The 25,225-nt window shown below is 40.2% G+C and overlaps 1 protein-coding gene across 1 annotated transcript in view; it reads right to left on the bottom strand.

The window, feature by feature from the left end:
• LOC138737042 (prolyl endopeptidase-like) overlaps positions 1-25,225 on the bottom strand; it is a gene marked incomplete at its 5' end in the record, with an annotated part of 185,595 nt that overhangs the window by 51,853 nt on the left and 108,517 nt on the right. The window contains one exon of the mRNA XM_069887466.1: positions 5,980-6,116. Coding sequence (XP_069743567.1) covers positions 5,980-6,116 — 137 coding nt within the window. The remainder of the gene's footprint in view (positions 1-5,979; positions 6,117-25,225) is intronic.

The raw sequence follows: 25,225 nt of genomic DNA on the forward strand, positions 1-25,225 counted from the left end.
TTACAGGTGTAGTCTTGCTTTGGATATTTACTTAGTGCACAATATACAAGAAATGACGGAAGGTTGAATTCTTCTGCAATTAAATTAATCATCAGGGTAATAGAGATGAACTTTGTCAATGAACATGCTCAAATACAATAAAAAGTATAAATATCACAAAGGCTCCACAGCTTGATCACAAGCTAGACTATTTTAAATCAATTTCATGCATCTTCTGCATGAACTTTCAAAAATTCAAAATATCAGTGATAATTTTCAGAAGTGCACAATACAGTTTACTGCCTGACAATCAGACACACAATATTTATAGCATTATCTGAACAAATACATTTTAATTGAATGAAACAAAAGGTATCCCAAAACACCTGGAGTCAATAAGTCCGATCTAAGGACTCAACCTAAAATGTCATCTCTTCCTTTATTTCCTTCCATGAATGCTTCTGTGTGCAACCTTAAGCAATCTGATGAGGAATTTGGGAGACATTTCTTGAATTGGAAGTGAGATGGTGGAATGTATTAACTCAAGGGCGATTTAAACAAAATGGATAGATATATTTATTGGGATCAAAATGCAAGAGAGAGACAAATATAGATAGAGCAGAGAGGCTGAGATGAAGTAACTTGGGAGTTAGTGAAAAATTGAAACCATTTTTGAAGTATGTGAGGAAATATTACTACTAAATTAATAGATTTTTAAAGTAGATTGTTGGATGGACTGCTTCTGCTCTGTAAAATTTTACATTTTTATCATATTCAGGTTAAGAACATCTTGGAATCAATGACTATGTAAAGGCTAGGTATTCAGGCCCTCAGGCGTCATTAATTAGGACACTGCTGACACTCTAAATTTATTTACCTGCTCTAGTTCCATAAACCATACTTAACAAAAATCAGATCAATTTTGAAATTTTCATTTAGCCATTTAAAAAAAAACATAGGCCATTTCAGCCCTCAAGTCCATGCCGCCCAATTTACCCCCAATTAACCTACACCTCCCAGTATGTATAGACAGAGGAAATTGGAGCTCCTGGGGAAAACCCACAGAGACACTGGGAGAACGTACAAACTCTTTACAGGTAGCGCAGGGTTCGAACCAAGGTCCTGACCGTTGCTGCTGTAGCATTGCGTTAATTGTGAGAGTGTTCCAGATTTTTCTTCCACGATGTTTTTTTTTCTCCGAAACTTTATTTATTCATTTTAACATAGGAAGAAAGTAAGTAATTCACGTACAGAAAAAATACAAAATAAAGTAATACAAGTATAAAGTAACATAGTTAATACAATACCAATCTCAGCATCTCCCCTAACAACTAAAAACTAAGACTAAAAAAAACTATTTTTAACCCCTAAACCCCACCCCCCACGATAAAGAGTGAAGAATTAATACTATTAGTATAATAAAAAAAATAAAAAATATATATCTTAAAAATAAAATCGATATATATAAAAAACAAAAAAATATTAAGTATTAATTATTAATCCAAAAATTTTTTATTATATAAGAATATATATGAAAAAACAAACACAAAAAGAACTTAAACGAAAAAAACCCAACTAATAATAAAAAAAATTAAAAAAAAGAAAAAAAATGATTAATTCAAACTTATTTAAATTGTATATAATCAATAAATGGGGTCGACTTTAACTCATAAAAAGACATCTTATCTTGTATAGAAAAAGATATTCTTTCCATAACCAAACAAAACTTCATCTCTGAATACCACCTATCTAAAGACAATACATTTCTATTCTTCCAAGTAATCGCTATACATTTCTTGGCCACTGCCAGCGCTAAGTAAATAAAAGAGATCTGGTAATTATCTAATTCTAAATCAATTAACGGTTGCAAATTCCCTAATAAAAATATATCAGGGTCTAATACAATATGAAGATAATATAGATTATGAAATACAGATTGAATACCTTTCCAAAATTGTTGTAACCGATCACACAACCAAACAGCATGTAAAAAAAGTACCAGAAACCTGATCACAACGAAAACAAAGATCTGACTTACTAAAACCAAATTTTTTAAATTTTTCGGGTGTTAAATATAATTGATGTATAAAACTATAATTAATCATCGCCAATCTAGCAATAATCAATTTTCGAACACTATTACGGCAGATTTCAGACCAATCTTCTTCAGTTATTGTTAAACTTAAATCTTTTTACCATTTCATTTTATCTTTATCCCAATCTATTTTACTTTCACTTTCCAACAAAATACGATACAAACCTGATATATAACCCTTTTTTGGAAATGAGAGCACATATTTCTCAAAATCAGTTTCAGACAGTAAATTCATTTGACGACCGCATACCTGTTTTACAAAAGATCTTAACTGATAATACAGAAATATAGAATAACTACTTATATCAAATCTCTTTTGCAATTCTACAAAAGAACAAAAATGACCTTCTAAAAAACAGTCAGATAAATTATGTATTCCTTTCTCCTCCCATTGTTTCAAAATAGTATTAGATACCGTGAAAGGAACAAGTTGATTATTATATAATGGTAATCTTCCCGACCACTTATTTTTCAATCCCATTTTATGTAATTTACTTGTCCATAAATTCATTAAATGTTTCAATATTGGTACATCATAAATTCGTAACAAATTTTTATTCCATCGAAATAAAAATTCATTCAAAAATTTTTCAGAAATAATTTCCAATTCTATCTGTGCCCAACTAGGCGTATCTTGTGTGGCCATTAATGCGCTAAGAAATCTAAATTGAGCTGCTTCATAATAAAATTGAAAGTTAGGTAGCCGTAACCCTCCAAATTGAAAATCCCACATCAATTTTTTCAACGCCACCCTAGGAAATTTTCCTTTCCACAAAAAATCCCTAATTACTTAATATAAATCCTTAAAAAATCTTTTTTGTAGACAACAAGGAATTGATTGAAATAAATATTGTATACGAGGAAAAATATTCATTTTTATAGTATTAATTCTTCCTAATAAACCCAAAGGTAAATCTTTCCATTTAACTAAATCTGCTTTAATCTTCTTCATTAAAGGAAGATAATTAAGTGAATATAAATTTTGGTAGTCAGTATTAACATTAATTCCCAAATATTTAATTTGTTTCGTCCACTTCAAATTCGTAATATTTCTAAACATTGAATAATCATCTTTACTAATTGATAAAATTTCACTTTTAGTCCAATTAACCTTATAACCAGATAATTGACCATAAATCTCTAAGGAATCTTGAAGTGCTGGCAGAGAAACATCAGGATCCACCAAATACAGCAAAACGTCATCCGCAAATAAATTTATTTTATAATCTTCATTCAAGACTCTCATACCTTTGATACTATCATTCTGACGTATTAATTGTGCTAGAGGTTCAATAACTAAAGCAAACAAGGCGGGTGGTAATGGACATCCTTGTCTAGTAGATCTTGTTAAATTAAAGGATTCTGAAAGCAAACCATTAGTAACAACTCTAGCTTTCGGACCATTATACAGAGCCCTAATCATACCAATAAATGAGAGACCAAACGAAAACTTTTCAAGTACTTTAAATAAAAACTTCCATTCTACTCTATCGAATGCCTTTTCTGCATCCAATGAAACCACCATTGGATAATTCTTCTGAGATTTAGATCTATTTATCAAAGTAATTAATCGTAGAATATTATCCGAAGCATACCTATTTTTTATAAAAACTGTTTGATCACGATGTATTATCTTTGGTAAATACTGAGCCAACCTATTAGCCATAACTTTAGCCACTATTTTATAGTCTATATTTAACAAAGATATAGGACGGTAAGAAGCTACATGTAAGGGATCTTTATTTTTTTTGGTATAACTGTAATTATAGCATTAGAACAGGACTCAGATAATTGAAAAGTATCATAAAGTTGTTGTATTACATTCTTAAATAAGGAAGATATATCAACATAAAAAGTCTTGTAAAACTCAATAGAAAAACCATCTCCACCAGGCGCTTTTCCATTTGGCATATCTTTTATAGCCATTTCAATTTCACTATCCGTAAAAGGTTTATCTAACTCTTGTCTGTCTTCTTGAGATAACTGTGGTAAATTAATATTTTTCAAAAAAGAGTCTATTGCATCTTCTTTTATCTCTTTACATTCAGTCAAATAAAGTTTTTTGTAAAATTTTTGACTAAAAGTAATACCCGATTTATTTCTAATAGCTGGTATAATCCTAGATAACTGTTCTTTTTTTAATTGCCAAGCTAATACTTTATGAGCTTTCTCAACCCATTCATAAATCGATAGGACTGTAACTTATGATACTTCAACTTTAAATTAGTTAATTGGATCTTTTGGAATTCAGTAGCTTTCTTTTGAAATTCTTTTTCACAGATTGTTACTTTCTTCTCCAAATCCTCAGTTTCTCTAACTCTCTCTTTCTTCAGTTTGGATGCATAACTGATAATTTGACCTCGTAAAAAAGCTTTTATTGCGTCCCACAAAACAAACTGATCAGAAACAGAGTGAACATTATTAGCAATGAAATCTTCAATTTGTTTTCTCAAATAAACAATAAATTCTGGCTTTTGTAGTAACATAGTATTAAATCTCCATCTTAAAGTATGTTGTGTAACTTGAGAACTTTGATATTCCAGTAATAACAATGAATGGTCCGAGACTAACCTTGTCTTATAATCCACAGATATAACCTTATCCTGTAAATGTGCCGAAATGAAAAAATAATCAAGTCTTGAAAAAGAATTGTGTCGAGAAGAATAAAAAGAAAAGTCTTTCTGTGTAGGATTAAATCTACGCCAAATATCATCTAAATTCAAATCTTTCATCATATTAGCCATATGTATCGCCATCTTAGATTTCTTAATTACCTTTGGATACTTATCCAATAACGGTTCTAATACCATATTTAAATCCCCCCCAATCATCACATTGGAATTAGCTTGTCCCAATAATAAAGATATTTCTGTAATAAAAGCAGTGTCTTCAACATTTGGAACATAAACATCAATCAAAGTCCAGGCTTCATTAGAGATCATACAATTCAACTTAAGTAGTCTTCCTCCATTTTTCTCCTCGTCTTGCAATTGAAACGGTAAATTCTTATGTACCAAAACCGCAACTCCTTTTACCTTTGAATTAAATGAATAGAAGACTTGTCCAACCCAGTCCCGCTTAAGTTTCAAATGTTCTTTATCTGTCAAATGAGTTTCCTGTAAAATTCCACGATGTTTTGTGAAGGGTCACTGACATCATCTCTGAATTTCCTAGATTTATATTCCTTTGTACTGGGCTTAAAAGAGCTTTACTCCATCATCCACTTCCAACAGCACAAGGGATTACTTTTGCACTGTGAATTCACCATGGTATATTAGAAGGTTTGCATATCATATGTACTTCTTATATTCATAATTTTAAGTTTGGAAGGAAAAATATCAACTTTTCTTTGCAACTTTGCAAACTGAAACATCAAATTAGAAATTAACTAATGGATAAAGATTGAATGAAAAATTAGATGTCATGAAGGCCAATACAAAAATAACGAATAAGATAAGTCAGAATTATATGGATTTAATTTTTTAAAATTGCCTAAAATTTATGGAAAATAAAACATTGTCCAATTATCATTGCCTGTGGGATTTGAATGTAATATCTAAAGTGGTTTCATAATGTAGAAACAGAAAAAAATCAAAATACAATTCACAATCATAACACTTAACAAGTAAATAATCGAGGGAGGGAGAGGAGAAAAAACAAGTAAATAATAATTTGATGGCTTCATCGAGGTTTTTAATTTAAAAGTCTCCACCTCTTCACTGACTGAGATCCATGAATATTTCTCTTCATAGTCCTGCCAAATCTATTGCACCTCCACTACAGCAGCAATACACTAAAAGGGATCACTCTCCATTGCCTTCAATCACATTTCTTGCCAGTTTTCTTGACTCAGTGATTAATGCAAAGGAGTCCTGCTTGTATCTACAAAATGAATCATAACATACCTGTAACTTGGTGTAAGTGATATATTAAAGCCTCCATATCCATAAAGAAATGCAGGATGAGACTTGTCAAGTTTTATTCCTTTCTTGTGGACAATAAACATGGGAATTAGAGTCCCATCTTTGCTTGGATAGAAGATCTGTACAGAAATGAAATGTTATTATAGAACTCTGCCTTAAACTTTAATAGTAATTAAAATGCAAAACAGAGACCAACATACTTCCATAATACAGACAATATATTGCTGGAGGAACTCAGCAGGTAAGAAGTATCCATGGGTAGAGATAGTCAGTTAGCGTTTCAGGTCTGGTCCCCTTATCAAGACTAGTGGAAAGGGGTTGAAAGTCGTTCATAAAGGGGGAAAGAGGTTGGGGAGGGCCAGGTCTGATAGGACAGAAGATGTGAAAGATAGAGAAACAGTTAAAGGGAGAGACTATTTGGAGGAGGGGGAAAAAAGCGAGAGAGTGGGAAAAATAAGTACAGGAGTAGGTAAAGAAAGATGGAAACAGCAGAACCAGATGGAGCTGGGATTCACCTAAAATTAGGAAAATTATTGTTCATACTTTTAAGTTTAAGCCTCTCCAGGAGGAATATGATGTGTTGTTCTGTAACTTTATGTTTGGCCACACCCTGGCAATAAATGAGGGGAACAACAAATCATAGTTTGTTGTCGGAATGGTTGTAGGAGTTAAAATGATTGGCAACAGGTGGTATACTTTTATAATCTATTGTAGCAGGTTGTGCGCAAGCACAGCAAAAAGATTGAGGCAACAGGCTGAGAGCTTGAGTAACACAACTGTTTTACTTTGAATTCCACACTGCAGCCTTTAAGCGCGTCTCCAGTCCTGCCCCCCCGGCTCTTGCATCACTACGACACAAGTGCGCATGTGCCCTTCTGGCCTGGACCAGAAGAGACAGTCCTGCGACGCCATCTTTGCTGCAGCTGCCCTACTGACTGCATGTGACAAGTGGGGCCAGTTTGACACCACACAAACACCCACCCCCCCTCCCCCCCCACCCCCCCCCAACCGGCACTGATGTTCTTACGATGCATCGAGGGGGGGACCTGTACTGGTTGGGACAAGTCCAGGTGGGCTGGTTTCAACTGGTCCAGTGTGAATAATTCCTCCTTGCCCCTAAAGTTGAGTGTAAAAGCAGATGTGTTTATTTGCAGCACCTTTGTAGGGTCTGTCACATGGACACTGAAGGGGAGGCCTGTGTGCGCCCCTTCGCATGAATACATACTTCACAGGAGAAAAAAAAAATCAGAGGGGTAGTTGCAAAGTGGCTGACCATGTCGCGACAGCAGCGGTGGTGCCAGGGAGCCTAGTTTGTCTTGCAACCTCTTGAGGACGACTGCGGAGTCAGTGGCTTGATTGGGTGCGAGAGGAAGGAACTGGCCTGGGACAGCAAGGGTTTCTCCATACACTAGTTCAGCAGAGGAGGCTCTGAGGTCGTCCTTAGGTGCTGTGCGTACCCCCAGGAGAACCCAGGGCAGTTCATCTACTCAGTTAGTCTTCTCGAACCATGCCATCAGCGTTGATTTGAAGTGGTGATGGAAGCAGTGACGGAAGCACTCAACCAGCTAGTTGGCCTGGGGATGGTTGGCTGTGGCGTGATGACATTGGGTGCCCAGGAGCTTGGAGGACTCGGTCCACAGGGCAGAGGTGAATTGCGCTCCTCAGCCAGTTGTTATGTCTGCTAGGACACCAAAACAGGAGACCCTGGCAGAGAGGAAACTCCTGGTGCACGTATAGGTGGAGGTGTCTGGAATGGGTATAGCCTCTGGCCAACGAGTGATCCTGCCCACCACTGTGAGCAGGTAGCGTGACCCTGGGAGTCTGGCAAGGGTCTGACTATTTCCAGGTGGAGTGGACTTGGGTGTTGTTCTCGGCGGCAGCCGAGTAACGTAGATGACTGAGTCTACGTGCTTTGAGCATTAGAGAATGTCCACTTGTGCCGCAAACTTCCGTGGGTCACTGAAATCCGCGTTGGCCAATAAGAGTCTGATGTCTTTGGGCATTTGCTCAAGGAATGTCTGCTTGAACATGAGGTAGGGCTTGTGCCCTCTGCCAGTGTGAGCATTTTGTCCATGAGGGCAAATGGGGTCCTATTGCCTAGACAGTCCAAGTGAGGGAGCCTGGCAGCTCTCTCACATCATGAGAAGCCGTATATGCTAATGAGAAAGATTTTAAGAGCCATGTATTTACCTTACTCTGGCAGTGACTGGATGAGGTAATCGACCTGTGAGGTGGCTTCCTGTTGAGCGAGCTGACTACGTAGAGGTATCTCATTGAATCGGAGGTTATTTATTTGATCTGGAACTGGGCCTCCGCTTGGTCAAACCAAGTGTGGAGCCTGTTCATCCAGAATATTGGCAGCTTCAACTCAATGGCGCCTATGGTTGCAGGTTTCCTTGTGTTGAGTCTTCAGGACATGGAGACTTGTCAGGGTCACCAGTGTAGCAGGTTGTGCGCAAGAGCAGTGAAGAGACTGAGACAACAGGCTGAGAGTTTGAGTAACACAACTGCTTTACTTTGAATTCCCTGCTGCTACCTTTAAGCCTGACGCCGGTGCCACCCCGACAAGTTCGGGCACTTGCAGCAAGATGATGCAATCATGCTCGCACGGAAGAGAAGGTAGTATGACGCCATCTTTGCTGCGGCTGCCCTGCTGATCACGTGTGATAAGTGGGACTGGTTCGCCCCTACAAATGTGTGTCGCTCAATTTTTGGATTACGTTTTACTTCATGCAAATTGTGGTTCCGACCATAAGAAGACCAAATACCTGTATACGTTACAACTACATTCAAATTTTTTTTTGCATCTCACATTACTAAACTTAATAGATTTTATGAGTTCTTATCGAGGAATCACACAACAATGAGATTTCAAGTGCAACTCAGCGGGTGAGACATTGGAAGTAAAAGGTAACCAACACTGCAGGCCTAACCTCTTCGCCAGGAATAAGGAAAAACAGGTTGATGCCTGAATAAAAAGATGGGGGGGGAGGAGGGAGAGGCAGGAAGGAGCACAGGTTAACAGGTAAGAGGTATTAGGTAAGAGGTATTAGGTACATGGTGAAAGGAAGAAAGTTTAGGGGAGGTGTCAGGGACAAGTTTGTTTTTATACATAGAGAGTAGTGGGTGCCTGGAATATATTGCCAGGGGTGGTGCTGGAGGTTGGTACAATTGGGACATTTAAAATAATCTTAGACAGGCACATAGATGCAATAAAAATGGAGGGTTATAGGTGTGAGGTGAAGGCTTAGTTTATTGAGTAGGTTTATGTAGATTGGTACAACATCATGGGCTAAAGAGGATGTACTGTACTATGATGTTCTATGGATAGTTCTTTGATAGGAGAAGGGTAGGGGGTGGGGAGCTGGGTGAATAGAGAAAACATTTTCTCTGCTTGATAAAGATACCAAACAAAGGAATATAAAAAAGAAAATTTATTTGCAGCTTCAAATCTTATGATTTAAAATGTTCTTGGATACTGTGTCTAGCTCTTTAAGGATGACATATTTCAATTCAGGTTTCAATGGCTCGGAGGTGTCTCAGTTTTTGAGATGCTGTGCTCTTTCTGCCTTTTATTTGTGGTTCCTTCTCCACTGGATGGGTCAGAACTTTACAGGGGTCATTGTGGATGTTGTACTTTAAGCATATTTTTGAGCTTTTAAACTGAGCTAACAGAATGTCGTATCAAGTAAATGGTCAGTCCTGCCAACAGGCAGATTAAGAGTAATAAAGACTTCAATGATGAGAACTTTTTCTGGGAAAAGTTCACTTCCCTTCCAGTGAAAATTAGAATTATATGGAGAGAGTATTGGTGCTTTCCTCCCCCGCCCCACCCACCATGCAATTTAACCAATTTAGAGTTTTTCGAGGCGGTTGCCAGGAAAGTTGATGAAGACAAGACTGTGGATGTTGTCTACATGGATTTTAGTAAGGCCTTTTACTAAGTCCTGCATGGGAGGTTACGAAGGTTCAGATGCTAAGTATTCATGGTGAAGTAGTGAACTGAATTTGACTATGGCTGAAAGGGAGAAGCCAGAGTAGTGGTGGATGACTGCTTCTCAGACTGGAGGCCTGAGACTAGTGGTGTGCCTCAGGGATCGGTGCTCAGACCATTGTTGTTTGTCATCTATGTCAATGAGATGGATGATAATGTGGTAAATTGGATCAGCAAGTTTGCAAATGACACCAAGATTGGAGGTGTTGTGGACAATTAAGAAGGTTTTCAGAGTTTACAGAGGGATCTAGACCAGCTGGAAAATTAGGCTGAAAAATGGCAGATTGAGTTTAATGCAGACAAGTGTGAGGTCTTGTATCTTGGAAGGACAAACCAAGAAAGGACATACACAGTAAATGGTAGGGAACTGAAGAGTGCGGTAGAACAGAGGGATCTGGGAATATAGATGCAGAATTCCCTGAAAGTGGCATCAGAGATGGAGAGGGTTATAAAGAAGGCTTGTGCCATTTTGACCTTCATAAATCAAAGTATTGATACAGGAGTTGGGATGTTATGTTAAGACATTGGTGAAGCCAAATTTGGAGTATTGGGTGCAGTTTTGGTCACCTAACTACAGGAAAGATATCAATAAGATAGAAAGAGTGCAAAAAAGATTTACTAGGATGTTGCCTGGACTTCAGGAACTGAGTTACAGGGAAAGGATAAATAGGTTAGGACTTTATTCCCTGGAGCGTAGAGGAATAGGAGCGGGGGTATGATTTGATAGAGATACTTAAAATTATGAGGGGAATAGATAAACTTTTTCCATTGAGGGTAGGTGAGATACAAACTGGAGGACATGGGTTAAGAGTCAAAGGGGAAAAGTTTAGGGGGAACATGAGGGGGAACTTCATCACAGAGTGGTGGGTGTGTGGAATGAGCTTCCAGCTGAAGTGGTGAATGCGAGCTCAATTTTAACATTTAAGAGGAATTTGGACAGGCACATAAATGGGAGAGGTATGCAGGGCTATGGACTGGGTGCATGTCAGTGGGACTAGGCCAAAAAAAATGGTTCAGCACACACTAGAAGGGTGGAGAGGCCTGCTTCTGTGCTGCAATGTTCTATGGTTCTAATTCTTGAGCTGCTTGTTGACGAAAGTGTACAGAGTAAGGATCGCTGTTGTCTGCCAGATCATAGGCATTGTGCCAGTTCTGAAGCCTTGATTTTCAAACAATCTTGTTCCTTGATCGACAACATTTATACAATAGTGAACATCATCACTGTCTGCTTTTGCTGAGAGGTGGTACCTGAGTTAAATGAAGTGTCCATGTTTTCCCCAGAGTGCTGCTATAAACCTTCATTGACTCTATTTGCTTTAAAATAGTTATGCAAAAAAACTGAATTGGTCTTCAAATTAAAGTTCAAAATAGAGACGACTAATTTGGACAGCATCAGACTTGAAGTCTCAAAAGTTGACCGAAAGAGGCTGTTTTGAGGTAAAGGACCTGATGGCAAGTGGGAGGCTTTTAAAAGTGAGACAGGAAGAGTTCAGGGATAGCACATTAGATAGCACAAGAGGGCAGGTTTCTGGGACTCCGGTTGAAGAGGGATATTGAGCATTGGTTAGCAAAAAGACAGAGGCATCACCCAGAAATAGGAGATGAAGTGAATCCCCTCCAGGGTCAGGACATCTTGGATCAAGTGCATTCTCAAGCAGGATAGTGAACAGCCAGATATTCTAGCCAATGTCGGAAAAATGATGTGGGTCAGAAAGGAGAACAGGACCTGCAAATTGAGTTGTGAGTTTTGTCGACAAAGACAGAAAAAGAATGGCTGAGCACAATGGGAATAATGTTCTGCATTGCATCTATTTTGATGCAAAGAATATTGTTGGAAAAGCAGATGAGCTTGGAGCATAGATCAGTAGATGGAATTATGACTTTGTGGCAAGAGGGACGGGACTGGCAGCTTATTGTTCTGGGATTCTGTTGTTTTAGACATGATAGAGATGGAAGGATGGATGAAAGATGGAAATGCTAAACAGGGAAATGTTTTGGGAGTGTTTAGACAAGGATAGATTAGACAACTTGTCCACTGAGGCTATATGGGTGGAATTTAGGAATGGGATTATATTATTAGTGCTCCCATTAGTCAGGGGAATTGGAGGATCAAATTTGTAGAGAGAGCTGACACTTGTAAGAAACATAAATATATAATAGTAGATTATTTCAAATTTCCACCTATTGATTGGGACTCCCAGAATGTAAAAGAGCTAGATGGATTAGGAGCAACTATCCTCAACCTACTTTTTGGCTATGGCTGCCTTAGGACTCTGCTCAAAGTTTATGGGCTCCCTTCCATGTGAAGCAGTCAAGTTTAGTAGGTTTCTTACATACTTCTCTCATTGACTATCTGAAAATCATAACAAATATTTTATGATTTCAATCAGTGCTCCCCTCCCCCTGTAGCTGTGTGGGGTGGGGCATATGATTCCAGTTGAAAATGGCTGGGTTAGAGTATATCAAATGTGTTCAGGAAAGTTTCCAAAATCAATATCCAGGAGTTCTAACGAGAAAAAGAACAACACTGGATCTTCTGAGACAGATTATATTTTATATTGTATGGAGATATGTTTTAAAGGAGATAGGGTTTTTAGTTAAGTCACACACAGATACAAACACTTCAAAACAAGTCTCATTTAAAATGCAAGTGCCAGACAGTCCAGGCTCTGAATGCCTTTGCAAAAACTTTGAAGAATGCCGACAAGGACTTCACAAGTAGGTGTTAATTGGACATGCTGTGGAGTAATGGATTATTGTTTTGGAATGCAATGCAACAGATCAACCAACTTAGAAGATTGGGTCCGGTGCCACATTCTCAGTGCAGTTTGCAGTTCTAAGAGGATCATGTGGTTTTGCAAGCAGAGAGAATCAAACAGACTTTTTTTTCTGAGAGAGAGAGAGAGAGATCTACAGTTCAGCAGCAGGGACTGGAACATGACAAGCTGGCAAGCTTGTTGAAAAACCCCATTTTGAAGATGGGTTGTGAGTTCTTAGTTTAGCCTTGTGGTTCATACAAGAGGAGATGGCAGGCTGTATAATGTTTCACTTGAAATAAGAGAAACAAAAGGTAACTCTGTTGTGACCTGAAAGAAAGAAGTCATCATCTAGAAAACCCTGATGGAGCAAGTTTCTTCGGCAAAACACTGAAGTAGCTGATCAGAAGAATTTAGTTGTGGGTATCCAATGAGCAACAAGTCTCTTTTTGAAAACCAACAAGAACCTTACTGAGTGGTAACCATTTACCTTTCAAGCACCTTAGCCTGGTAAAGATTCATAAATGTTAAACTCTGTGCACAGTATAAGAATTGCCTGATACCAGTGGACTTGGAGGAGTGAGAAGTGAGATTGGACTGTGAATCAAAAAACTTTTCTGAACTGATACACAAATTACATAGATGTACACTTTGAATTAGAAGGGGGTTAAGTTAAGCTAAGTTAATAGTAATAAGTTAAAGTTTGATCCTGCTTTCATGTTTAAAGATAATTAGAAGCAACTTTTGTTTAAGTAACCATTTGTCTTGGTGAATTTATATTGCTGCTGGGCTTTGGGGTCCTCTGGGCCTGTAATACTTCTTTTTAGGAATGAAATAGGGCAGGTGACAGAATTGGGTGTGGAGGAACACTTTGAATTAGTTTCAAAATAATTATGGAAAGTGATAGGACTGGTCCTCAGGCTGAGACTTAAAATGCAAGGTCAAAAGATAGCAAATCAAAATGAGAAACACATCTACATTTACAATTTTGCATCTGCATGTAATCTGTGGAGAAATTTAAGTTGAAGAACCCATATTTTACAATACCCGTCCTTTAAGCCTCTTTGTCATTCTATAAGATCATGGCTGATTTTCTACATCAGTGGCAGTGTCCAGTTTTATTCGCACGAGCCTTGATTCTCTAAATTCTCTTGATTCTTACCCTAAAACTAAAGGCCCAGAAATAAATTCACTCTTTTCTAATGAATACATCAGATGAATTCTTTTTCCCATCCTCCAAAAATGCCATTCTACACACAGAAATAATAAATAGCAAAGACAGAAAGATGTACAAAAACATTTCCCTCCCACATTTTTTTTAACATTTTATTTAAGATTTAAAAAAAACAACCATATATACATAGTCAATAAAACCAAACAAGTACAAATGTGGTAGAAAGAAAAAAAAACCTTTATCCCTCCCATCCTCCCTCCATCCTCACCCCCCCCAAACCTACCTTAATATAAAGGAAGGAAGGAAAAATAAATGAGGAGAATGCCAAAAAGAAATAGGATTCTCAAAACAAAAAATGCTGGAGTTAAGGGTTACCAATGGGATGGGTTTTCAAGAGTCTTTCACATTTTCAAACCAACATACTAGTAAATAGGATCTCCATATTTTCAAGAAAAAATTATATTTATTACATAAATTACATTTTCTCAAGTGGAATACAAGAATGCAATTCAGCATGCCATCTCTCCATCCCTAAATCCATATCTGATTTCCAAGTAATGGCTATACACTTTCTAGAAACATCTAAAGCCAACAGTAAAAATTCAATTTGATATATAGTTAATCTTAGTTTAGAACTAACCACTTTAATATTGCCCAATAAAAATAGCATCAGATCCTCCCACATTTTTGAAAATTAATAAAATACTGGCTCAAAAGAATTCCTTTTGTTAGATTTAGCAGTCAGCAGAAACATATTGCTAAACTTTGTTGAGGAAAACAGAAGCAATTTTACCTCAATTTATTTGGATAGAATGAGGAGGGTAAAGTAAAAAACAATTTACATATTGCATCATTCCTATTTATTGATCTGTATAATGACTGCATTGATTTTGATACATTGATACATTGGCTGAAAGTCTCAGGAATGAATCAACATTAACTTTGAAACGAGCTGGCTTATGTCCATATCAATTACTTTCTCCAATGATATATAGATCATGACAAGATTTGAACAAGTGCAGACAGGGTCAGAAATATCCCTAGTAGCAAACTGAGGTACTGAGTCATAGGTTTAGTTATCAGATTAGTTATCCAGAGAACAGAATGAATAGCCAAAAAGAATGAGTTTAAATGCCACAACAATATTTGGTAAGTTAAAACAACTGTGCAATAAATTTTTCAGTATAATTAATGGTGAACTTAAAAGTACCAGATGGCTATAAAACTTGAGTAGACAAGGAATTGCTAGGGGAACTCTGCAGGTTAGTCAACAACCATGAACAGAAATGGTCAGTCAACGTTCCAGGTGAGAAAGAACCTTTTATCAAGACAGAATTGGTGAAATGCCATATATAAAGTGGGGAAAGAAGCAGGAGGAGGGACCCAGAGGTGAAAGTTATAGGACAGAAGACATGGGATATGGCGAGACAAATAAAGAGAGAAATCATTCTACTCATGCATGCTGTCTGGCCTGCTGAGCTCCTTCAGCAATTCTTTGTCTGCTCAAGAAACCAACATCTGCAGATTTTGTGTTTCTCTAGTTCACTCATGGGAAGACAATCAAAGAAAGGCTAACACAGTTGAAATATATATGTCAACAAAAGGAGTGTTAAGGAAATGGATGAATGTGAGAAACAGCATGGGGAATGGCCTTGGCTCAACAGGCCACCACACAATTTGTTTAGAAGCACTTTGTGCAATTAACAAAAAAAATCCCTTATCCATAAATCCAAAATCTTATTTTCCCTGAAAATATGCATTAGAAATTGAAGCTGTTCACCCCATATCAAAAATTACGGTACTGAAAAACCGACCAAGAAATGCAATTTCATAATGGTATTAATTTTAATTCTGAATATAATTATTGTAATTTTTATTTATTACCTTAGAGGAAATAGTCTCTTTTATTGCCCATTATTAAATAGCCCCTGAACAGATTCCTATTTGTCATTTTATAGGTCATTACGAGATCCTGCGTATCTGCAGGCACATATAGCATCAACCAGGGAAGAATGGCATATTTCCTTTCCTGAAGGGAATTAGTGAACTAGATGATTTTTTCTAAAATGACAGGCTTGAAAAATTTAACATTCAATTCCATGTTTTTTTTTAAATCATGAGTTAAAATTTGGCAAATGCCATTATCAAACTTGAACTCATGTATATGGTCAAATGTCCAGGGTGCCAAATATTAGAACAGTAACTTAATCACACTGCTTCTTGCCAGCTAAGTAATAAATTCATGATTTTCTTTTGAAAGCTTTTCTCACAAATTACTTCCCTCTTTCCTGCATGGTTGATGGAAGAATGCAGCGACTGATATGGTCAATCTTGAAATGCTTCAGACTAGTGACTTCTTGACATCTAAGGGCTCAGTTATGGACTGCAGGACTAAATTGCTACTGGAACGTCTCATCGCAATTGTTGTTTGCACATTGTTTAGTACTGGTTGAGGAAGTGTCAATGAGAAAACAAGCTGATTGTCTGAAAGGAGGTCAAGGTGGAAGGGACATATTTAAATTAGAATGAATGAAACTTCCTGTTATATTGTTAAGCTTAACATATAGATGCTCAGTTTTCTTCAGGCTGACTTCCAGGCCAAACATTTTGGCAGTTTCCGCAAAGCAGGACGTCAAGCGCTGAAGAGCTGGCTCTGAATGGGCAACTAAAGCGGCATCGTCTGCAAAGAGTAGTTCACGGACCAGCCAGCTCCCCACCATGACTACCAGCCCCCCCACATCTCCATCGGGCACACAAAACTCAAAACGGTCAACCAGTTTACTTATCTCGGCTGCACCATTTCATCAGATGCAAGGATCGACAATGAGATAGACAACAGACTCGCCAAGGCAAATAGTGCAGGCTCGTTTGTGGCTGACAAGTCCGATGCGGGATGTGGTGGCCGCATCAAATGTACTCACGACATGCCAAAATGTTGTGTCTTCCGCCATTATACCCCGAAGACTAAACCAAATTTGAGGCTGATGTGTCCATAAAGGAAGCAAATGAAGCCAAAAGAGTCTGCAAAAACAACCAACTGAAAAACCTCACAAAGATAAGCGTATACAGAGCCGTTGTCATACCCACACTCCTGTTCGGCTCTGAATCATGGGTCCTCTACTGGCACCACCTACGGCTCCTAGAACGCTTCCACCAGCGTTGTCTCCGCTCCATCCTCAACATCCATTGGAGCGCTTTCATCCCTAACGTCGAAGTACTCGAGATGGCAGAGGTCGACAGCATCGAGTCCACGCTGCTGAAGATCCAGCTGCGCTGGATGGGTCACGTCTCCAGAATGGAGGACCATCGCCTTCCCAAGATCGTGTTATATGGCGAGCTCTCCACTGGCCACCGTGACAGAGGTGCACCAAAGAAAAGGTACAAGGACTGCCTAAAGAAATCTCTTGGTGCCTGCCACATTGACCACCGCCAGTGGGCTGATAACGCCTCAAACCGTGCATCTTGGCGCCTCACAGTTTGGCGGGCAGCAACCTCCTTTGAAGAAGACCGCAGAGCCCACCTCACTGACAAAAGGCAAAGGAGGAAAAACCCAACACCCAACCCCAACCAACCAATTTTCCCCTGCAACCGCTGCAACCGTGTCTGCCTGTCCCGCATCGGACTTGTCAGCCACAAACGAGCCTGCAGCTGACGTGGACTTTTTACCCCCTCCATAAATCTTCGTCCGCGAAGCCAAGCCAAAGAAGATAGATGCAATAAAAAAATCTTGCTGAAGTTTCCAAAGTGCACAAAACACACAAAAGGAGGGGAAAAAAACAAAGAAAAGAAATAATTGTAATGGTGCGAACAGCCACCGTCAATTCAGAGGCTTCATTAACGAGCTCATTACATTAACAGGCAGGTAATAAAAGGTCTGTGTATGTCTGCAATAAACCAGTCTTGAGTTGACTACCTTTGTGTGTGTTTACCTTTATTTAGTAGCATCTACCGTAGTAGCCGCTACAAATCGGTGACCCCAAAGTTAAGATTCAACGAATTTGAGTCATTATGGAAAAGGAGGAAATTTCAACAGTAGCAACAACTGCTGCCGCCGCCACGACAGTTAATGTAGTTTGGCTTCATTTGCTTCCTTTATGGACACATCAGCCTCAAATTTGGTTTAGTCTTCGGGGTATAATGGCGGAAGACACAACATTTTGGCATGTCGTGAGTACATTTGATGCGGCCACCACATCACAAGTAAGCAAATTTATTGCTCAAGACCAGAAGACCAGTACACCAGGTTCCGCCAGTTTCTTCTTGACACATTGGAACTTACTAGGCATGAGCGTGGCATGTGTCTTTTGATCATGGAAGGCCTAGGTGACAAGAATCCATCAGACCTGATGAATGAGATGCTGGCATTGCCAGATGGTCATTCCCATTGTCTGCTTTTCGAAACCTTATTTCTGTCAAAACTTCCAGCTCACGTTGCCATACCCATTGGTAACATGGATTTCCGCTGTCCCCATGACGTGGCTTGAGAGGCTGACAGGCTCTAACATATCCTACACAAGAGTCTGCCTAAATACTTCCAGTTTTTGCAGCAAAAGCATCTCCCACATCCTACCAGCCTCCTGTATCTGCAGCCCAATCCAAGAAAGAGGAGCGTGCTGATATACATCGAGAGTGGTGTTTTTACCATCACCGCTGGGAAAAATATGCCCATAAGTGCGTCCAGCCATGTACCTACTACAAAAAGTCAGGAAAGGAGAGAGCCGGCTGCTCACCAGTACTGGCCTCGGCAGCTGGCAAACATACAGGCCTATTGTATCTTCAGGACGATGCAGGTAAGCGCAAATTTCTTGTAGACACAGGTGCTGAACTTAGTTTGCTCCCGCCGACCTATTTTGAAAGGACGCATAAAAACGTCACTTGACCCTGTGAGTGGCAAATGGAACTGCCATTCCAAGTTTCAGCACTAGATGAGTCGCAATCGGAGTAAGTAGAACCATGTTCCATTGGAATTGTGTCCTCGCTTCTGTAACTCAACATATTTTGGGTGCGGAGTTTTTTACGTTCCCACGACTTATTGGTAGACGTAAAACGCAGAAAATTAGTTCACAGCACCACCTTTCAGATATATCCACTGGATATCCAGGGGAGAGATTCACAGCTCAGAGTACATATGTTACACAAGGACGCATTTACTGCTCTACTCAATGAATTACCCCATATTCTCACCCCTAATTTCAATGCCTCAAGAACAGCCCACGGTGTGTCTCATTACATAGACACATCAGGCCCACCGGACCATGCCAGGGCTCGTGGACTGGCACCTGATAAATTGTGGCAAGCAATGGCAGAATTTAAAGCAATGGAAGAATTGGGTATCATTCGATGCTCCAACAGCCCTTGGGCCTCACCTTTGCATATGGTACCCAAGAAGACAGGCGAATGGAAACCCTGCGGCGACTACCGTAGATTTTGATGTCACTACACCTGACAGATACCCAATTCCACACATACCGGATTTCACTGCCCATCTGCATCATTGTCACATATTTCCAAAGATTGATTTGGTTAAGGGATATCATCAGATACTGATTCATGAGAATGATATTCCCAAGACAGCAATTATTACGCTGTTTGGACTTCTTGAATTACTCAGAATGCCATTTGGCTTATAGAATGCCGCGCAAACTTTTCAGCGGGTTATGGATGCTCTAGGCAGAGATTTAGCTTTGCGTATATTTACTTCGACAACATCCTTGTAGCAAGTCAAAATGAGCAAGATCACCGCCTGCATTTGCGCCACCTTTTCCAATGGCTCCAAGACTTTGGTCTGACAATTAACCTTAACAAGTGTCAATTTGGCAAGTCAACCATAGAATTCTTAGGGCATAAAATTACAGCAGACGGCATATCTCCGTTATCAGGCAAGGTAGACGACATCCATACATTTTCCAGACCTGTTACCGTTAAAGGGCTACAGAAGTTTTTGGGAACGATAAATTTTTATCACAGATTTATTCCCAGGATTGCTGACATCCTGAGCCCCCTGTTTGACATAATCTCTGCTCCAAACAAAAACATTACCTGGACCACAGAGGCAGAGGCTGCATTTATGTCCGCCAAAGAGGCATTAACCAAAGCAGCAATGCTTGTGCATCCAAATCCTGAAGCTGGTTTGACGTTTAGCACAGATACCTCGGGAACAGCTGTGGGTGCAGTTCTGGAACAATACGTCAATGGCCATTATCAGCCCCTTGCCTTCTTTAGTCGTCATCTAAGAGCAGCGGAAATGAAGTACAGAGCCTTTGATCAAGAACTATTAGCACTTTATCTGGCTATAAGGCATTTTCGTTATAATTTTGGAAGGTCGACATTTCACTATATTCACAGACCATAAACTGCTAATTTTTACCTTTAGCAAAGTCACAGATCCTTGGTCGGCAAGACAACAACAACATTTGTCCTACATTTCGGAGTTTACTACAAACATACATCATATTTCAGAAAAGGACAATCTGGTTGCAGATGTGCTCTCTAGATCAAGTGTGTGCCATATTCAAGGTGGAGTCAACATTGCTGAACTGGCTACGGCACAATCCGCTGATCCGGATTTACAAGCATACATTACAGCTATTACTGGACTCGACATTCAACAGGTGGCACCACAACTAGGTAGTCCAGAACTCCTTTGTGATGTATCATTGGGCTATCCTCGACCATTGGTCCCATTATCTTGGAGACGGCATCATTTTGATGACATTCACAATCTATCACATCTATCCATCAGGACTTCAGTCAAAATAATGTCAAACAAGTACATGTAGCAATGGGCTGAAAAAAGACGTCGCGCAATGGGGACGAACGTGTATATCCTGCTGATCTGCGAAAATTCAACACCACACCAAGGCAACCCTACAGCCTTTCCTGACAATACGCAGAAGATTTGAGCATGTGCACGTGGATCTGGTTGGACCATTACCAGTATCACAGGACATGAGGTATATTCTCATGGTAGTAGACTGCTTCACACGCTGGCCAGAGGCCATTCCATTACCAGTCAGTGATACTGAGGCATGTGCTAGAGCGTTCATCTTAAATTGGATTGCTTGATTTGGAGTGTCTACACACATAACTTCGGACTGTGGACCACAGTTCACTTCGGCGTTATGGGCTTCCTTGGCTCGTTTTTGTGGTACACAGTTGCACCACACTACTGCATACCATCCGCAGTCCAACGGCTTGGTGGAACGTTTCCATCAACAACTTAAATCTTCACTGAAGGGCCGACTCACCGGACCTAACTGGGTCGATGAACTACCTTGGGTTCTACTAGAAGTAGGAATAGCTTCAAAAGAAGATCTGTCTGCATCCTCTGCAGAATTGATGTATGGTATGGCCCTTATGGTTCCAGGAGATATTGACTTCACCAGCAATTCAGACATGGACGTCCTGCAACAACTCCAGAAGGGTATTGTTAACAGCAAATCATCCTCTACCAACTGGCAAATCTAGGCAACAAGTGCCCCAATCACTATTAAACACATAATTTGTATTCGTACGAAGACAGGTTCCAGGGGCACTGTTACTAAAACCATATGAAGGACCATTTCGTGTGATTAAGAGAGATAGAGTGATATATACATTGGACATAGGAGGGCATCCGCAGCTATTCAGCATGGACAGACTTAAACCCACCCACACGGACCCTACTTCACCAGTTCAGTGCTCTCAACCCAGGTGATGTGGATATCCGTCTAAGACAAGTATATCTAGCATCTTAAGTTATGGTGACGATTCTGGGGGGGGGTGGGTGATGTAGCGGGTGTACAGCATGGTATTGTGAACCGCCACCGTCAATTCACAGACTTACCTGACACATCATGGGCTAGCAGTGCTGGGCGCCAAAGTATAGTGAGTGGACAGGATGAAGCCCCTGCCTAAAGGGCGGGGCGCTAATGGCTCATAGCTTTAACCTGCTGGTCCTGTGGACCAGCAGCTGTTCATTAACAAGCTCATCAACAGGCAGGGAATAAAAGGTCTGTGTGTGTCTGCAATAAACCAGTCTTGAGTTGACTACCTTTGTGTGCATTTGCCTTTATTTAGTAGCATCAAATGTAGTAGCTGCTACATAATAATAAATATTCACAGTTGGCCACAATGCTTATGGTAGTATAGGGAGTTTCAAGAGCCTGATACACTAGAGTGCTAAAACAGACCCTTCAGGCTGAGCTATTTATCCCATTGTCCTGCACCCAGGCCAGAACCCTCCCATCCATGTATTGATCCAACCTTTTCTTAAATGTCAAAAATCGAACCTGCATCTACAACCTCCATTGGCAGCTTGTTCCACACTCTCACCATCCTCTGTGTTCCCCCAATATTCCTCATAAACATTTCATCTTTCACTCATCACCCATGTCCTCTAGTTTTTTTTTCTCACCCAACTTAAAAAAAAATGACGGTTTGCATTGACCTTATCCATACTCTACATCAAATCTCCCCTCATTCTGACACTCTAGAGAATAAAGTCGTAACTTATTTAACCTTTCCCTAAAATTCAGTCTCAGCAACTTCCATGAAAATTATCTCTGCACTCTCAATCTTACTGTTCCCTTTCCTCTAGGAGTAGGTGACTAAACCTGCACACAATACTCCAAATTTAGCCTCACCAATATCATATACAATGTCAACATAATATCCTAACTCCTAGACACAATATTTTGATTTATGAAGGTCAATTTGCCAAAAGCTTTATGATCCCTCTGTCTCTGACACCACTTTCAGGGAACTGTGTATCTGCATTTAGAGAGCCCTTTGTCCTGCCACACTCGTCACTTCCCTAACAGGCAAGTCCTACCCTGGTTCCTTCTCCCAAAGTGGAACTCCTCACACTTGTCTGCCACTTGTATTTTTCCAGCTGGTTGAGATCCTACTGCAAGCTTCGATTGCCTTTCTTACTGTCCGCTACATCCCCAATCAGCATCATCTTCAAATTCGCTGATCCAATTTATAACATTATCATCCAGATCTTTAAGAATGATGTCAACAACAATGGACCCACCACTGATCCCTGAGGAACACCACTGGTCACAGACCTCTGGTCAGAGAGGCGATCCTCTACTACCATCCTCTTGCTTCTCCCACAAACCAATGTTTAATCCAATTTATGATTTCATCCTGGATCCCAAGTGACTGAACCTTCTTGACCAACCTCCCATACAGGACCTTGTCATGAATATTTTACTTTTGGTTTTCAAAGACTCATGCACATTCAACAAACAGTACATTACATACTTTTCCCACACAATATGATTTAACAGAGACCCCCCACTTGCTCCCTCCCCTCCCCATCCTTTAAATTATACAAATACAAAAATATAAGAATACAGAAATACAAAAAAAAACACAAATAATGGTGAAATTAACAATCCCCCTCAAGGCAGATTGTTAAATAAAAATGGGTGGGGGCAAAAACACAGTCTGCACTACATTTCCCAATTTACACTCTCAGTCGGGATGGATTATTTATTTTCTCTTATTTTTGTAGTTGGGGGGGGGGGGGAAAGGAGTGTAAATTATATCTGTGCACCTATGTGCTTCAGATAAGATTGCCACATTTCATCAAACATATTGTATCACTTCCTTAAATTGTAAGTGAATGCAACACTGTATATACATATTCCTTTGAGTAATCGGATTTCCACTTAACTACTATACACTTCCCGACTATTGACAAGGCAACCTTTACAAAATGAATTTGGTGTTTGGACAGTCTAATCTGTACTTCTCCAATGTCCACCAGAAGGTACAACTCCAGATCCTATGGAAAATCCACTTTTGTAATCTTTTTTCAGAATGTCTGCCAGGGCTTCCAGAAGGATCTCACCCTTCTACACAGCCAGGTGGAGTGAATAAAGGTTCCTATCTCCACACCACACCTAAGGCACATTTCTGGCTTTGATGTGTAATTTTTGTGATGTGAGGTATAACTGATGCAAGAAATTATATTCCCACTATTGTTTATCGATTTTTATGCCCAAGTGTAATGGAGAGGCAGCGTCCACCACTGAGTGGTGCTGCTGTGCTCCTGTTTGGAGGACACACTACCTGCCAATCAAGGTCAAAGGCTCACTCCAAGCCATCAAGGTGACCCTCACGATTGGCCCACCTAAATCACCCCAGGTGCTGCAGTCCAGGCAGCCCACCCAGACTCAGCCCTGACCTTTGCCCAATTGGCCCAGAAGAATCACCTCAGTTCACGCCTGCTGGGCCCTTGCCCTTGGCTTTGAGCCTTTAGCCACAACAACCAACGGGGCCAACATTGACACTTACGATTGCACCCCCCGCTCCCAGCTTTGCCCCCAGAACTATAAAGGACCATGTGCACTTTTGTTCTCCCTCTTTGGACTCCTCGTGGCATGTAAGTATCACCTTCTGCACTGGGTTGGGGTGAGTCTCGAAGCTGGGTAGCAGAGCTGTGTCCGTACTGGTCAAAGGGTGGAGGCACATAATATCACCTTGATCTGATCGTTGAATGTGTATGCTCTTGTAACTTCCCCAGTTTCGGTAGGTTTCCCCCTTGTTATCCGAAAGTGTATATTTACCCGCTGCCAAGGCAAATACCGCCTTTGGAAGACTACACAGAGTCTGGAAAAACAACCAACTGAAAAACCTCACAAAGATTAGCGTATACAGAGCCATTGTCATACCCACACTCCTGTTCGGCTCCGAATCATGGGTCCTCTATCGGCATCACCTACGGCTCCAAGAACGCTTCCACCAGCGTTGTCTCCGCTCCATCCTCAACATTCATTGGAGCAACTTCATCTCCAACATTGAAGTACTCGAGATGGCAGAGGTCGACAGCATCGAATCCATGCTGCTGAAGATCCAACTGCACTGGGTAGGTCACGTCTCCAGAATGGAGGACCATCGCCTTCCCAAGATCGTGTTATGTGGCGAGCTCTCCACTGGCCACTGAGACAGAGGAGCACCAAAGAAGAGGTACAAGGACTGCCTAACGAAAGCTCTTGGTGGCTGCCACATTGACCACCACCAGTGGGCTGATATCGCCTCAAACCGTGCATCTTGGCGCCTCACAGTTTGGCGGGCAGCAACCTCCTTTGAAGAAGACCGCAGAGCCCACCTCACTGTCAAAAGACAAAGAAGGAAAAACCCAACACCCAACCCCAACCAACCAATTTTCCCTTGCAACCGTGTCTGCCTGTCCCACATCGGACTGGTCAGCCACAAACGAGCCTGCAGCTGACGTGGACATTACCCCTCCATAAATCTTTGTCCACGAAGCCAAGCCAAAGAATTGTGTATGTATAGAAGTTTGCATGACAT

This window comes from Narcine bancroftii, chromosome 6, assembly GCF_036971445.1.
Source record: "Narcine bancroftii isolate sNarBan1 chromosome 6, sNarBan1.hap1, whole genome shotgun sequence".
NCBI lineage: Eukaryota > Metazoa > Chordata > Chondrichthyes > Torpediniformes > Narcinidae > Narcine > Narcine bancroftii.